This window comes from Pteropus alecto, unplaced genomic scaffold, assembly GCF_000325575.1.
Source record: "Pteropus alecto unplaced genomic scaffold, ASM32557v1 scaffold106, whole genome shotgun sequence".
NCBI lineage: Eukaryota > Metazoa > Chordata > Mammalia > Chiroptera > Pteropodidae > Pteropus > Pteropus alecto.
The window spans coordinates 15813648-15828452 of record NW_006442103.1 but is presented as its reverse complement, the minus strand read 5'-3'; the positions used below and the strand labels follow the sequence as shown (position 1 = coordinate 15828452).

Below are 14805 nucleotides of genomic sequence, written 5' to 3'. Positions count from 1 at the left end.
GCTGTACTAATGCCGTGGGAGCCGGCGGATGGGAAACGCATCAAAGACGGGAGAAATAGTCATTATTTTAAAGAACTGTTGAGAAACGAAATGAGATAAGTAGGAAAAGTCCTCATTATATTTCCTAATTAAGAGATGAGTAAAGCCGTCAATGAGGGAATGTTTTCCACTTTGGGATTTCTCGTTGTTTACAGAATTGTTATTAAGTTTCTCATCCAAGTACCCTCTTTAAAATTTGTATGAAGTATTTAAAGTAATTATTTTAAAAATTATAAATTTCCTTTTGGTCCCTCAGGATTAGAACAGCCCAATAAGTGCTAATTAAACGCTTATGGGAGCACTGCTTGGCCAGGCTGGAAAAAAAGTATAGTTTGTGAATAGTCAGTTAAATGAAGGGCTTTTCATACTCTTTGTTCAGTTGTGTTCTGATTACATGGTCTTATCAGCTATGTATGTTAGTCAATATGTGTGTTATTAATTTTCCCACTATCTTGTTATGCTCAGCAGGTGGTTAATTTTTTCTTTTATAGCACTTAAGGAAGTAGTGCTTGACAATTTCCTAAAATCTCAGTATTCATTTGTTTTTTGTTCATCTAGTAGCTACTGAAATTTCTTCTTTAATGGAGACAAACAGAAAGCCTGGCTTGGTCTTCAATACGTCTTTGTAATAATGTCTGCTCGCCCCACTCCTACTCAGTATTGTGCTGGGCGTTCTAGCCAATGTAATATGTCAAGGAAAAGAAACAGTACGCATCTCGATTTAGAAAGGAATGAATAAACCTGTCTTTATTCACAGATGACACAACCATCTATATAGAAAACTGTGATATCCTCAGAAAAGCTACTAGAGCTAATGAGTAAGGTTCAGGGTTTAATGTCAATGTTCAAAAATTGATTATATATTTTAACAACAAACAAATCGAAATTTAAAAGGCAATAGCACTTATACTAGTATAAAAAAAGTACTTAGGGATAAATATAACAAAAGACATGGAAGAGTCGTACACCGTGTGAGTTTTGTATACTGCACAACATTGATGAGAGAAATAAAAGACCTAAATCGATGAAGACATACGCTGTGTTTGTGGATTAGAAGACTTAATATTGTTAAATTGCCAATTCTTAACTAAATCTATAGATTTAATTCAATCCCAACCAAATTTCAGCAAGCTTTTGTAGAAATGTATCTATCAAAATGCAAAGCATCTAAAATCACCAAAACAACTTTGGAAAAGAAAACCAAGTTTTAGGACCAACACTACCTGTTTTCAAAGCTTATTCTAAAGCTATAGTACTCAAGACAGTGAGCTATTGGCATAAAGATAGACAAATAGATCAATGGAGCAAAATAAAGAATCCAGAAATAGACTCATGTATAAGGATAATCGATTTTTGATGAAAGTGCAAAATCAGATTGGTGGAAAAAGAATAATCTGACAGTACTGGAACAATTGGATATCCATATGCAACAAAAATTTAGCTTCAATTCATACTTTGCATCATATACAAAAGTTAAGTGAAAATGGATCAAAGACATAAATATAAAACTCAAAACTGTTAAACTTACAGAAGAAAATATAGGGGAGAAAGCTTTGTGAACTTGGGTAAGGCAAAGATTTCTTAAAGTACCAAAAGCGTGATCCATAAAGGAAATTTGGACTTTAAAATTAAAAAATTCTGCCCTTTTCAAGATCATTATAAGAATGAAAAGATAAGCTACAGCCCAAGAGAAAAGTCTTTATGAAGCGTTTATCTGGTAAAAGACTTATCTTTAGAAAATGTAAAGAAATCTCAGTAAGGAAGTAACTCAATTTAGAAATATGGGCAAAAGATTTATACAAACACTTAAATAAGATATACAAGTGGCAAATAACATGAAAAGACGTTCCACATAATTAGTCATTAGGAAAGTAAAATTAAACCAAAATAAGATATCAGTGGCTAAAATTTAAAAGACTAACCATACCAAATATTGGTGAGAGTGTGGAGGAGCTAAAACTGTCATACCGTGCTGATAAGAATAACTTTGGATCACAGTTTGGCAGTTTATTTAAAGAGTCAAACATATACCTACTACCCAGTGGTCCAGCCGTTCCACTCCTAGGTATTTACCCAGGACAAATGAAAACATCTGTACAAAGACCTGCACACAAATGCTCGTAGCAGCTTTGTGATAGCCAGAAACCAGAAACGACCCATGCCCCCGTCACTAGGAGAATCGATAACCAAACTGTGGGATATCAATACAGTAGAATACTGTTAGCAGTAAAAAAGAATGAACTATTAATATTTGCAACAACATGGATGAATCTCAAAATAATTAGGCTGAGTAAAGGAAGCCAGACAGAAAAGGTTTGCATATTGTATGATTGCATTCGTATAAAATTCTGGGGAATACAGACTAGTGTATAATTACAGAAAGCAGAGCAGCAATTACCTGTGGAGAGGGAGGAAAGGCGGGAGGAGGAGTTAGTTATAAAGGACACTGAGATCCTTGGAGAGTGATGGTTATGTCCATTCCTTGATTGTGATGATGGTTTCATGAGTATATACATATGTCACAGTTTAACAAACTATACACTTTAAATATGTGCAGTTTACCGTATGTCAGTTATATCTTAATAGTTTTTAAAAAACACTGTAGGGAGATACCACTATGCTGCCACCAGAGTGGCCAAAATTTAAAAGACCCGCACCAAAATTGCCACTGATGTGGAGCAGCTGGAGTTCTCCCACATCCTAAGTAAGAATGTGAAATTGTACAGCCACTTCGAAGAAGTTACAGTTTCTTATAAACTAAATCTACACCTCGTCTGTGACCCAGAGGTTTCACTGCTAGGTCCTTATCAAGTGAAATGAAAACATGCATATAAAAAAATTCTTCTGCAAGAATGTTCATCCAGCTTTAGTTTCCAGCAGCCCAGGTGTCCCATCAAAGAGGATTATAAATAATTAAACTCTGGCATATTCTCGTAATGGAATATTTCTTGGCAACGAAAGAGAATATAACTACTGATACACTCAGCAACCTGAAAGAATCTTAAACATGCCGAGTAAAAGAAGCCTGACATAAAAGAGTCATTGTGTGGTTCCATTTATATGAGATCCTGAGCAGGCAAAACTAATGTATGGTAGAAAAAAATCAAAACAGTATTTGCCTCTGGGGAGAGGGGCACGAAGAATTTTCTGGAGTGATGAAAACGTTTCGTATCTTGATAGGAGTTTTGCTCATTCCACACGTGCATTTGAACAGCAGCTGTACACTTCAAATCTGTGCATTTCATCGAATGTAAGCTTTATAGCAGAGAAACAACAAATATCGAACTCTCTTTAAAGATATGAAAACTATATTTGGGGAAAGTTTACTGATATGTGAAATTTGAAATGCAGCAGAAAAGTGGGATGGATTAACAGGTGGGTAGAGGTACGGATAGATACGTGATAAAGTGTTAGTGATCGTGTGGTGGCGAGACCAGTACTCACTGTCGAATTCTTTCAACTTTAGTGAATGCTTGAACACTTTCATAATTCATAATTTTTAATGGAAAAAATCTTTTGTTTTATTTCTGTCACAGATCCAGACTTACTAGACTTATGAAAATACATAGCCACTGATTACTGAAATCTGACGTTTTAACCCTTCCTCCCCAAACTACACAATCAATAAATAACTATCCTTCATGTGACATCAGTTGATAGACATTACCAGAAAAGTCAGTGTTAGAGTCACGAGGCTTGGTCGTCACACCATTGGAGTGGCTTCGAATAGGGTCAGTGCGAGTGGCAGGGTGAGCAGAGGCTGAAGGCCAGATCTGCACGTGAAAGCCATCGCGTTACCCCTCTAATATTTTGGGAGGAAAGAAATGGTCGGGGGGAGGGATTGAGAGAATAGCAACCATGGGTAATGAAATCCACCATGATTTTATACTAAGTCCAAAACTATGAATGGAGTGTTTGTAATTATAAAATAACGAGATGAAATCAAGGGATAATAAAATAATCGAATCATTCTGTTCTGATTTCCATAGTCCTCAGATCTTTTCCAGGCCACTCCACCCAGAGTGATAACTGACTGCTCATATAAATCACTACTCTTTTTCTTCTTTGAAATTTACTAATAGAAGGCAAATGAATAGAATTTGAACCCGCTGTCATTTCTGGCTCTGGTGGATTACTTGAGCACTCACGTGTGTGAACCATCTTTTCCTGGTTTATATTATTTTGCGATCCTGTGTTCTTGGCTTTGCACTTGTGAATAATTGGGTGAAATCATCTCTAGCTTTCACAAAATATCACAGCGGTCTTTTTTCGAATTTTTTTTTTCCTTCGGTTTCTTAAAATACTAGGCTACTAAATAATGCACTTTACCTAAATAAAGCTATATTTATAACTTACAAATAACTGAAAATGAGAAGCCAGGTTGTATAAAACTAAAATGAAGAAAGTGAAGACAGTGCTCGTGGGTCCCCCTGAACAGAAAACTTTGAGCTGGTTTTCCACCTTGTCTGCTTCAAGTGATGGTCTCTTGCTGATACCTGAAGGATGTGAAGGAGGTAATGGGAGAAAAGGCAACAGAGAAATGTTCGCGGGCCTGAGACGGCTGCCTGTCCTACCCTGACCCAGCCTCCTCCTTGAATGGCTCACCTCCACCCAGCCACGTGTGTGCATGGCGCTGCGTATTCAAGAGTCATTTCACAGAACCGGATATTTAAGAGGGACCTTAAAGATCATTTAAGTCTAACTCACTCATTTTATAGTTGAAGAAACTGAGGCTCAGATCGAAGTACAATTTATTTTTATTGTAGCGTGAAGGAATATTAGACCCTCCCTAAGTAGTAAGCCCAGAAACTCATCCCTCCATTATTTAATTCAGCACATGTGGAATCCCTTAGTTTTTCTGTTGGGCATTAATTAGACCCTATGAATATGGTATTGAATGAGACAGTTCCCACGTCAGGGAGTTTACAGTCTGTTTAGAGAATCAGATAATCCAATACAGAATGTTAATTATGAAATAATGTGCGTAAACACTGTTACGGAACATAAGGAAGCTCCTTGTCCAGCTTTGGGCAGAGGGAAGACAGGAGAACTTGCTCGCTGAGGCGAATTCTGGTCTGAGTTCTGAAGGACAGCTAGCCAGGCAAAGAGTCGAGGAGCAGGCGTCGGAGCTGCAAGAGCAGCGAGTAGAGAGGGTGGCGAAAGACTGGTCAAAACTCGCGGCATCGCCTCTTCCAGTTCTGCAGTCTTCTACCTGTTTCCAGGTAGCGCGGTTCCTTGCGGACTTTGGGCCATTCGTCGCATTTAGTGCATTTCGCCCCAGTAGGTACTCTCACCTGATAATCCAGCTCTCCTGTTAGGACGTAAGCTGGCTTTAGAGGGATGTCCATGGCGCTCTTCTCCGGCCTCTGTGACAGCCATGCGCAGTGCTGACCTAGGCCACGGGTGATGACCGGTGGGTGTGACCTTGCACGGGTGAATCTCCCAGCACATCCTCGAGGCGCTTCTCTGTTCTGACTCTACATTCTTATTTTTCAAGCTCTTTCTAGAATCTGAAATCTCCATGGTCTCTCCATAGCTCTTACTGGTTTGCAGAAACTTGTATCAATTAGGCATTTAGCGTCATGTACTTTCTAAAAAATGATGTAAAAAACTGATTTTTGGTATGTAGTTAAGTGACTTTAATTTGATTGAAATTAACTCGCTTGGTTCTAGCAAGGCCAACTACCTCCCCTGCACCCCGCCACCTCCTTCCAATAAGCTTGGTAAGATGGGAGGGGAGAGGTAAGGTGAGTATTCGAGGCCTTAATACCAGTCATCGGTAGTCTGGCCAAAATACAATAGTGACCCAGGCCATAAAAATCATTATAAAATGGGCCTTTGTTCTTTCTTTATCAAATACTCTCTGTACCTTATAAAACTCTATTCTGTGGTTGTCTGCCAAATAATAGGGAAATTATAGAAATGAGTGTAAGTAACTGAAATACCAAGGAGAAGGAATAAGTGTTGTAAATGAGATTTAAACATAAGGTTATGTGAATTCGATAGAGAGGATAATGCGTTTGGAGCTGGAAGGGAGAGAGAGTGATGGGTCTCCACCGAGTCTAGAAGTTGGGATAGGATTCTCATAGAGACGTGAGTTCCGTGTCGTCTCTGCTACTCCATGCCTTTGCTCAGGAGCAGGCGTGGAAGAAGTACGTCACAGAAGGGCCTCGGGATATGTAGAAAGGTTTAGAACAACCACAGAAGAACGTGACAGGGAGTCAGAAAACTTAACAAAATGACTGGCGTCAGTGGCAAGTGCCTGAAGTGGCGAGTATTTATAGCGTATCCTGTTATACCTTTGGAGCGTTACTATGCCAGTGCACTGTGAACTATAGATGTTACCGCATTTACATTGCTGTCGAGAATGCTCTCAGTTCGGAACCAGCAGGTTTTGCAAACTCGCTTTTGTGGCGGGATTGCGTGTTGTAAAGTGAAATGAGCCAAAGTTATACCTTTGGAGCGTTACTATGCCAGTGCACTGAGAACTACAGATGTTACCGCATTTACATAAATACACGTTATATGTATTATATGTTTGTAACATATACGCACATCTTACCATGCATCTCTTCATGCATAAAGATCACCTATGCTCTGTACCTTCTGTATGCCACATATATAAATGCAAATTTTTATGAATAAAATGGGAGTAGGAGCAATGTCATACCTCCCTCATAGGACTGTCGTGTGAGCCGTTGGTAAACGTGACCGGTACCTGCCAGTTTACGTAGATGAAGAGCAGTTTGTAGTTCCAGCTATTACCTAGTTCATGTCAGCACCGTTTGCTGTCGAGAATGCTCTCAGTTTGGAACCAGCAGGTTCTGCAAACTTGCTTTTGTGGCAGGATTGCGTGTTTTAAAGTGAAATGAGCCAAGGTGGATCCTCATCCACAGAAGGTGTACTTTGAGAAAGAGACTGCATGCTAAGCGTTAACTGAAAATAAATGTCTTCAGTTTTGGCAAAATTTTCCTTTTTAATCTCATTTGAAAAAAATAAAGCGTTTGTGAGCTTTGGAGATACCGACCATTTTCAGAGTCCCAGTGAATCAGTTCTACCAAACATGCAATGGTTTCGACACACCCACACTGAGAAGCTGTACCGGCCTCAACACACAGTCCACGCAACACACAGACGTTAAGGAAACTAACGCTTCAGGAAACAAAGCTCATCCTCACTGTTCCTTAGTAATTGTTACTTGAATGTGTTTCTCTTTTTTAAATGTTGCTTATAATCCACGAAACTAACTGCATAATTCACCGATGAACTAAAACCTGCACTTTGAAACACGCTACTTATTACGAGATTTTTCCGACATCCATTTCAATCTTGAAATGTAGTTTTTATCTAGTATAAATTCTCAAAATCAAGTTTACATTTCTAACTCTGGCCAGTGGCTTAAATTGTTTTCTCTTCTGTCAATCAGGTATCAACATGGTTTTTTACCACCTTTTCTGTCTCAGGACTGAAGGACAAAATCCACCACGTGGACAGCCTCCACCAGCTGTTCTCTGCCATTTCGCCAGAGCAGATCGACTTTCCGCCTTTCGTCCTTGAATACGATGCCAGGGTGAGTCCTACGAGTTCTCCCTGCCCTGGAGTTGTCTCTTAACTGTTGTGTAGTGCGGTGTTCATAAGTACAACGTCCTTTCATTATAAGATCATCTTAATGCAGTTAGTGCATTTTAACACATGCGATGGTGTCATTTAACTTTCTTTTCCTACAGTAACTTTGGGAAAATGTTTAGTCCCGAAAGAGGGCTGTTTACCCAGGAAACTTTGTCGTAGGAGATTTTTATACTGTCAGTCTGTGTCGTCAGTTTTCTGCCAGTTTGAGATACATCTCTGCCTGGTTTTCTTAAGGTTGAATGGCTTTTTAACTACATCAGTAAAACCAGAAGACTCTGTTGGTGTCCATTTTCAGTATTGTAAACCTGGTAGCCTATCTTAGTAGTCTTTGCAGAAAGTTTCATGTTGCTATAAGTTTGTATGTCTTTAAGAGCATCAACCAATAATATTAGTATTATCGTTTATAGATGTACTTAATGAATCTATTACTTAAATACTGGTAAAAGGCTACTCTCAAATTTCATCAAAGCTCGCTCTATTCCTTTGTGTTTATTCACACTATCACTTTAGTAGTTAAAAAAAAGGAAGTAACATGCCTGGCCAAAAGATCATCAGTCTCCTTATTCAGTTGCTGCTGATTACATATCTTTATACATGAATCAGGGAATATATTTGAAGGTTCTATTAAGTTTGAAATGAATTCTTCTTTCCTAATTACTGTACAACACGTATACAGTAAAATAAATATCCCACAACACATTTTTCTCTAACATCTCTTTAACTTCAGCTATGATTTTATGTTCTTTCCGTGAAGAGAAAAGTATGTAATGTGTTCTGTGGCTAATAAAATTTTATGTTTGGCCTTTACACAGAGAGGACTTGTAACTGGAGCAGCTGGATCATAGATACAAAGATGCTTCAGTATATGAGAGGAGAAAAAGAACGTCCATTTATAGTTACCGCAGCTCGCTGGAGTAGAAAGTGGCCTAATCATTCTCCCTTGGAACTGTATATATTACATTTCTTAATATTTAAAAAAATGGATAGCAGGAAATGTGAAGTCACTAAAAGACATCTTGATACCGAAAATTTGGAACGACAGTTCAAAGCTAGCATCTGGCTTTGTAATTTATTTTCTGGGGTAGAAATACACAAGTTGGGTTTTTATTGGCTAGAAAACTCAAAGGACTGTTTCTGAGCCCACACATTTTCTCTGTACTTCGAAGCCCAGAAAGCAGGATTTATTATCACCGTGGTCGGTTGGTCATGTGTTTCTTTTAGGCTTTTGTTATATTTTGTATATCAAAGGCAGGCCTAATTAATAATATCATCAATCAAAATTAAATAAAATAACTTAGAATCCAGCACTTGAGTCGTTGGATCATCTCTTTGCACCTGTACTAGAACTTTCTAAAACTGAGATATTTCAGGCTATTTTTATAGAAAGGCCAAAGAGGGACGAAACAGGAGAAGGTGTCAGGAAATGGTGTGGGGAGAGCAGGCAGAGGGCAGATCGCTGGATCCTGGAGCTTTGCGTATTATGGGGCAGGACAGTTGACCCTTGAACCGTGCAGGGTTAGGGGTGCCAACCCCCATGCAGTTGGAAATCGCATGTAACTTTTGACTCCCCAAAAACTTCATTACTAATAGCCTACCGTTTACTGGGAGCCTCACCGATTACGTGATCGGTTAACGCGAATTTTATGTATGTATTATGTACTGTATTCTTACAACAAAGTAAGCTAGAGAAAAGAAAATGTTAAGAAAATTATATGAAAGAAAAAATACATTTACAGGACTGCCCATATCCATCAATACCATAAGTTTACGTCCTCTGTTATAAGATGAATCATCTGTCAGTAAGTACCTTCATCAGTAGTGTCTTATATGATACAAAATACCGTAGCTGTTATATGTATTACTAACTCTAGACATCAAAAATGAAAAGATAATATGAAAAAGAAATTTATACATACAGGTATAATGATTCACGCATTGATAGCGCAGAGGCAGCGGTATGCTTGCTTCTGGTCGTCAGAGTAATCGATACTGTTGCTTCATGGGCACCCAGCCTACACGCTAATGAAGGACTTGTTATAAAATTTTTATGGCATACAGTACTACAGTCATATTCATAGTTCAGTATTGGAAACATTGTTACATCTTTTTAAAAACAACGTACCCTGTGTAATAGGGTGATAGGCAGTTTCTCCAATTATAAGAGAAAGACATACTACATGGGAATATTCTTTGAAAGTAAAGTCATAAAACAGAAAACTAACACATAATTAATTTTATATTAAGTATCACTCCCCTTATGCCCGTGTAAGGATAACCTATCCACTTCCGTGCAAGTCTTGCTCATGGTATTCTGTTTTGTTTTGTTTTGTTTTTTTGTTGTTTGCTCACAGTGTTCTATACACGGTGAATACTTAGGCCATGATGATGATGATGACAAAAACGTCTCATATAGTTCTTAACATACGCCTATTAGATTTTCACATGAAGACACATAACGTACACAACAGATACGTTTATTAATAGTGCGGCATGCTCATTGACTGTTTATTAAAGAGGAGAGGATCATCGTAAAAGTCCCTCCACCCCGTCTTCACGCCCAGTGGTAGGGGGAGGGTTGGTCCTGCTCTCTGGCGGAACAGAGGGACGAGGTGGGGGCGGGGGCAGGAGAGTGAGGGTGCCTCGGTGCGCCGTTGCAGACATGCGTTGTCGTTGCTGTCCGACTCTCGCTTTTACGTCTATCTGAAAAGGTTTCCCAACGGTGCCAGTCCTCCTTCCACCGTTTGCTTTGGTCTCAGTGCTCGTGTCATAGAAGGGTCCTCGTCGTAAAAGACGTCAAAAGCGGTCTCAGATAACTGGAACCCTTCCGCCAGGTTGTCAGCGTCGGTTTGTTTTCTGGCTCTGCTGCTGCTGCGTCTTCCCCCGTGACATCTGGCACGGGTTCATCTCCATCGAGTCTCACCTGTTGGGCTCCCGGTGCCGCGTCTCTTAGCTCTGGGATTTCTCCAAGATCCATACCTTGGAACCCTTCGCGCCCCACCGTTTCCACCGTATCCTTGAGATAAAAAAGGTATTTCCCGAGGGGAAGGGTTTTCGTGCCTGCTGGCACAGCAGCAGCCACAGTCGCCCAGATTTTCTTACGATGAATTCGTTTATCTTGAATGGCAGCAGCCTCAGCCGCAGACCTCAATCCATGGTACGCGTCAAGCAATTCAGCCTTGTGATGTCATGACTTTGCTTCTCGGGAGCACTTTCAGCGTACCAAGTGGCACTGCGTGGTGTTATGGAAGGTTTACGTTGTTGTGCTAAACACGATGAAAAATACAAGAACCCTAAGAGATCACTTTTTGTTGCAATACACAATTTACTGGAGAGTCAGACTGCTCACACGGAGGTGCTTAGTGTCACACGGAGGTGCTTAGTGTCACATGGAGTTTTAAACTGATATTCATTCGCAACACTTGAGCTCACCATAGTAGCAATAGGAGGTGGCTACGAAATTATTACAGAAGTACAGTATGCAGTACAGTTCATTTTATGCAGTTTAATACTGCATCTTTACGTTTGTTTACGTTTTTCTCAACTGCAAATGGGGCCATGTATGGTCTGTGTTTACATACATAAATTTTGATAAATCTCAACTTTTTATAATAGATTTGTGTATCTGTTATGGTAGTGAATGATAAAATAGTTTAGTATCTATACATATTTTCTACATTCATGACATACCTTTTTTAATTTTTCAATATTTTTAGGGTATGTGGTTCATCTGCAAGTTTTTTCAAAGTGTGGCAAATCTCAAAAAAAATTTTTAACATTTTTATTGAAAAAAGTTGGCATGTAAGTGGACCCTTGCAGTTCAAACTCATGTCGTTCAAGGGCCGGCTGCACTTTGGCTTCGTAGTCGGTGGGGAGTGTTCTGCTAGGGAGGACGGCCGGGGCAGCAGCATGGAGGAGGACGAGAGGAGGGGGAGCCGGGGGACGAAGCTAGCCCTGGGCGGTGGCGGTGATAATGGCAGGAACTTGGAGTTCTTAGAGATATTTAGAAAGAAAATCCACAGCGTTTGGTGACTGAGTAGCCTCGAGAGAGGATGAAGAAGGAAAGATGTCTAAGGTAACCGTCAGAGCTTCCGCTTCGGGAGACTTGGTGGATGGCGTTGTCACCCACCTGGAGAGGCAATTTGGAGGACAAGTGCCGGGCTTGGAGGTGGTATGTTCAGTTTGTGACACCAGGTTTGAGGCGTCCATGGGGCATTGGCATGGAGGTCCAGTAAGCGGTTGGATTGGATATTATTACCTTATAAGGAAACATTTTCCTTGGCTAGGAAGAATTAAAAATGTGATTAGAGAAAAGAACATGAGTATAGGGTTGATCGATTTTATTGTTCAGTCATGCCTTGCACCATAGTGGGTGTTGGTTACTGGCAGGTTTCAGCGGGCTTCTGATTATCTGGGTCTTACGTGGCTTAGAATAGTAACAGGAGTTGGGATTAAAAGGAACCTTTGAAGATAATTAGAAAGTAATTTTTATCTATCTAGACGAAAATGGTACCGAGATTGGTTCAGAAAGGGAGCTACTAGTCCGCATTCCTGTTGTTTCCAGAAAGAGAAAATATTCGATTGCTTAGCTGTCCATTGCGCAGCACGAGACTAATAACAAGTTCTGTTCCGTATCATTAAGGTGGCTTTGCCCTTCTGCATCACGGTGTAATGTAGACACGAGAAACCTAGGAAAAGGTGATGGTGGCATGGGATGGAGAAACCTTAAAGATGGGTGGTGACCCGTTTCTTTTCAGATGAGTTCAGGATGGGTTTTCTCTTGGGCACATTTCTTAAGCATCCCTTCCGTGCATACCAGGGATGCAGGAGTGGTTAGTATCAACAGATCTCGACAGGAAATTCTAAAATACAAAAAAGTTTTCATTATTTTTTTTTTTTTTAAGTATTCTAAAATGTAATCAATCCCAGGATAATTTTTTACCTAAAATTTTTAAAAATCTTTTTGATGCCTGGTCAGATTTATAATCAGAAAATTTTCCTAGATATCCTCTTGATTTGCTGGTTATGGTCCCAGCATCAGTTCCTGCCCCAGAGCATCTGGGCTGAAGACAGCAGAGCTTTTCATTCGCTTGGCCACTCAAATAACACTTAGCTGCCTCCTGTTCGAGACTGGCTGGATTTAATGCTCCATAATAGCAATCATGTAAATATCCCATTAACCAATGCTATTTCTATCCTACCTCTCATTCTCCATCCCTAATTAATCTTACGTTAATGTTACACGTTTTCTGTTTACGTTTACTGAGAAATAGGTTATTTGTCAGAGAAATACTTTCCTTAAAAATGAGAAACGAATCCTCAGTCTCATGAATGTAACCTAGGATCCATCTACCATAACGTTAACTGTCTTGTTTTTATTAAGATAAAGTTAGCCAAAATGAGGTTGAAAAATTTCCCCTTACGCTGATTTGGTACTTTCTACATTAGACATTAAAATTCTGGCATTTAATTATCCAACTTGGTCTTGAACTGAATGCCCTGAGAACTATAATTGTTACAAGCCTTGCACCCAGACTTGTTATAAAGAAGACTCATTTCTGCCAAAATAGTTACAGTTATTAAATTCCTCAGTGATGATTCCTTTTGTTTTATAACTATATTACTATGCGGTACACAGTAACAAGAAAGAATCTGGACAGTATATTTAAATAGATGTGGATTTAAATTGTGGCTCTTCTGGCGACTGGCTGGGTGACCTTAGGTGAGTTACACAATCTGTGTGAGCCTCAGTTTCCTCTACTGGAAACAGGAAGTTCCCTGCTTCGCGGCATCGTAAGAGGATGTAAAGGGATGGTGGAGGAAAATGCCGATTAAGTTTCTGGCGCATAGAATATTCAATAAGTGGTAACATTATTAAAAAATAATGTCATTCCGATTACCTCTGCCTGCTGTACCAACTCTGAGCAATGCCAGGGGACCACTCTGATGGCCGAGGGCCTGCTCAGGACCAAGCACGTGCTAAACATCTTACATATGCTAAATCGTTGACTATAAATCCCCCAGTTAAATTGATCTTATGACTTAGTGTTCTTGTCTTTTTTTTCTTTCCGTAGGAAAATGGGCCTTACTATACATCTTATCCCCCGTCACCAGATTTGTGACCTGCCACCTTCGAGTGCTGCTGGTTTCCAAGGACACCACTTTCTCCACGAATCACTACCTATGGAAGTGACATTCATTTTTGCTGAACAGATCCAGAGAGCCTTTTGTCCCTATCTCTCTGGTATTTTTTTACTGACTGTATATTTTCTGGCACATAAGCAATCTGAAAATGGTGGACCATTCTGAACTACACACTTATTTTAAATTTGTATATTTGTATCAAATGAAAATGTTCATTTTTAGAGGATTGTTAATAGAAATTGGGGAGCAACTTTTTGAGTATCTTCAGTTTCCTGAAAGGACACTGGCTTCTTCATTCGACAAGCCACCGATACTGTTCACACCATCTCTCTAACATTGCACGCTTCCGTTGTGTACTTAAGTATTTCTCAAAACATATAGAAATATATGCTGGATGCATTATTTGCCTCATATCCTGGCATTACATTCTGCACAGATCATTTGGTTTGATAGAAGAGAATTGCCTGGGACCAAGGACTTGGAAACGTATCTGATCGAAAACACCAAAATCATTAGCAAAACACAGGTCTTAGAATTTCACTGCACCGGTTAAAGGCAAAGATTTGAGAACTAAAGTTCCTTGGAGCGTACGATTCGTTCAGATGATTCTGGTCTCAGCAGTGGGGGACAGCGAGAAGACCGTGTCTTCAGCCTCGTCCCTGTCGACAGGGGTGGTTTGGTGGCCTTAGTCGAAGGCCCTGCGCGCATTAGCCCCTGGTGTGGCGGCCATCCCCGGGACTCCCAGAGTCATCGGAGGTTTGGTGTGGCCCTCGGGCCACTCCCTGTAGCAGAATGTCTCGAGCTGCCTGCGTCAGTGTGGAGTGTGTGGCAGGGCACGAACTCCAGACCATGGTTGTCACTCTGCTCTCTGTGTGCCCCAGCCTGCTTATGAGTAAAAATCAGAATTCTGCTACCTGCCTCACAGAGGTGCCATGAGGATAGCATTTAGCAAGGGCTTTCGATATATCTGGATGAAAATGCTAGGGGCGTTTGTGT

At 40.0% G+C, this 14805-nt stretch overlaps 1 protein-coding gene across 4 annotated transcripts in view; it reads left to right on the top strand.

Annotated features, from left to right (window-relative positions):
• The window catches only part of GDAP2 (ganglioside induced differentiation associated protein 2), a 53981-nt gene extending 39759 nt beyond the window's left edge, over positions 1 to 14222 (top strand). For 3 of the 4 annotated variants that reach the window (XM_006919682.3, XM_015595564.2, XM_025052190.1), the window contains 2 exons: positions 7466 to 7609; positions 13740 to 14222. In XM_006919682.3, coding sequence (XP_006919744.1) covers positions 7466 to 7609; positions 13740 to 13787 — 192 coding nt within the window. In that variant the 3' untranslated portion in view covers positions 13788 to 14222. Of the gene's footprint in view, positions 1 to 7465; positions 7610 to 8480; positions 8927 to 13739 lie in introns of those variants that run through there. The other variant, XM_025052191.1, reaches the window with a different exon arrangement.
• Positions 14223 to 14805: the final 583 nt, after the last annotated feature.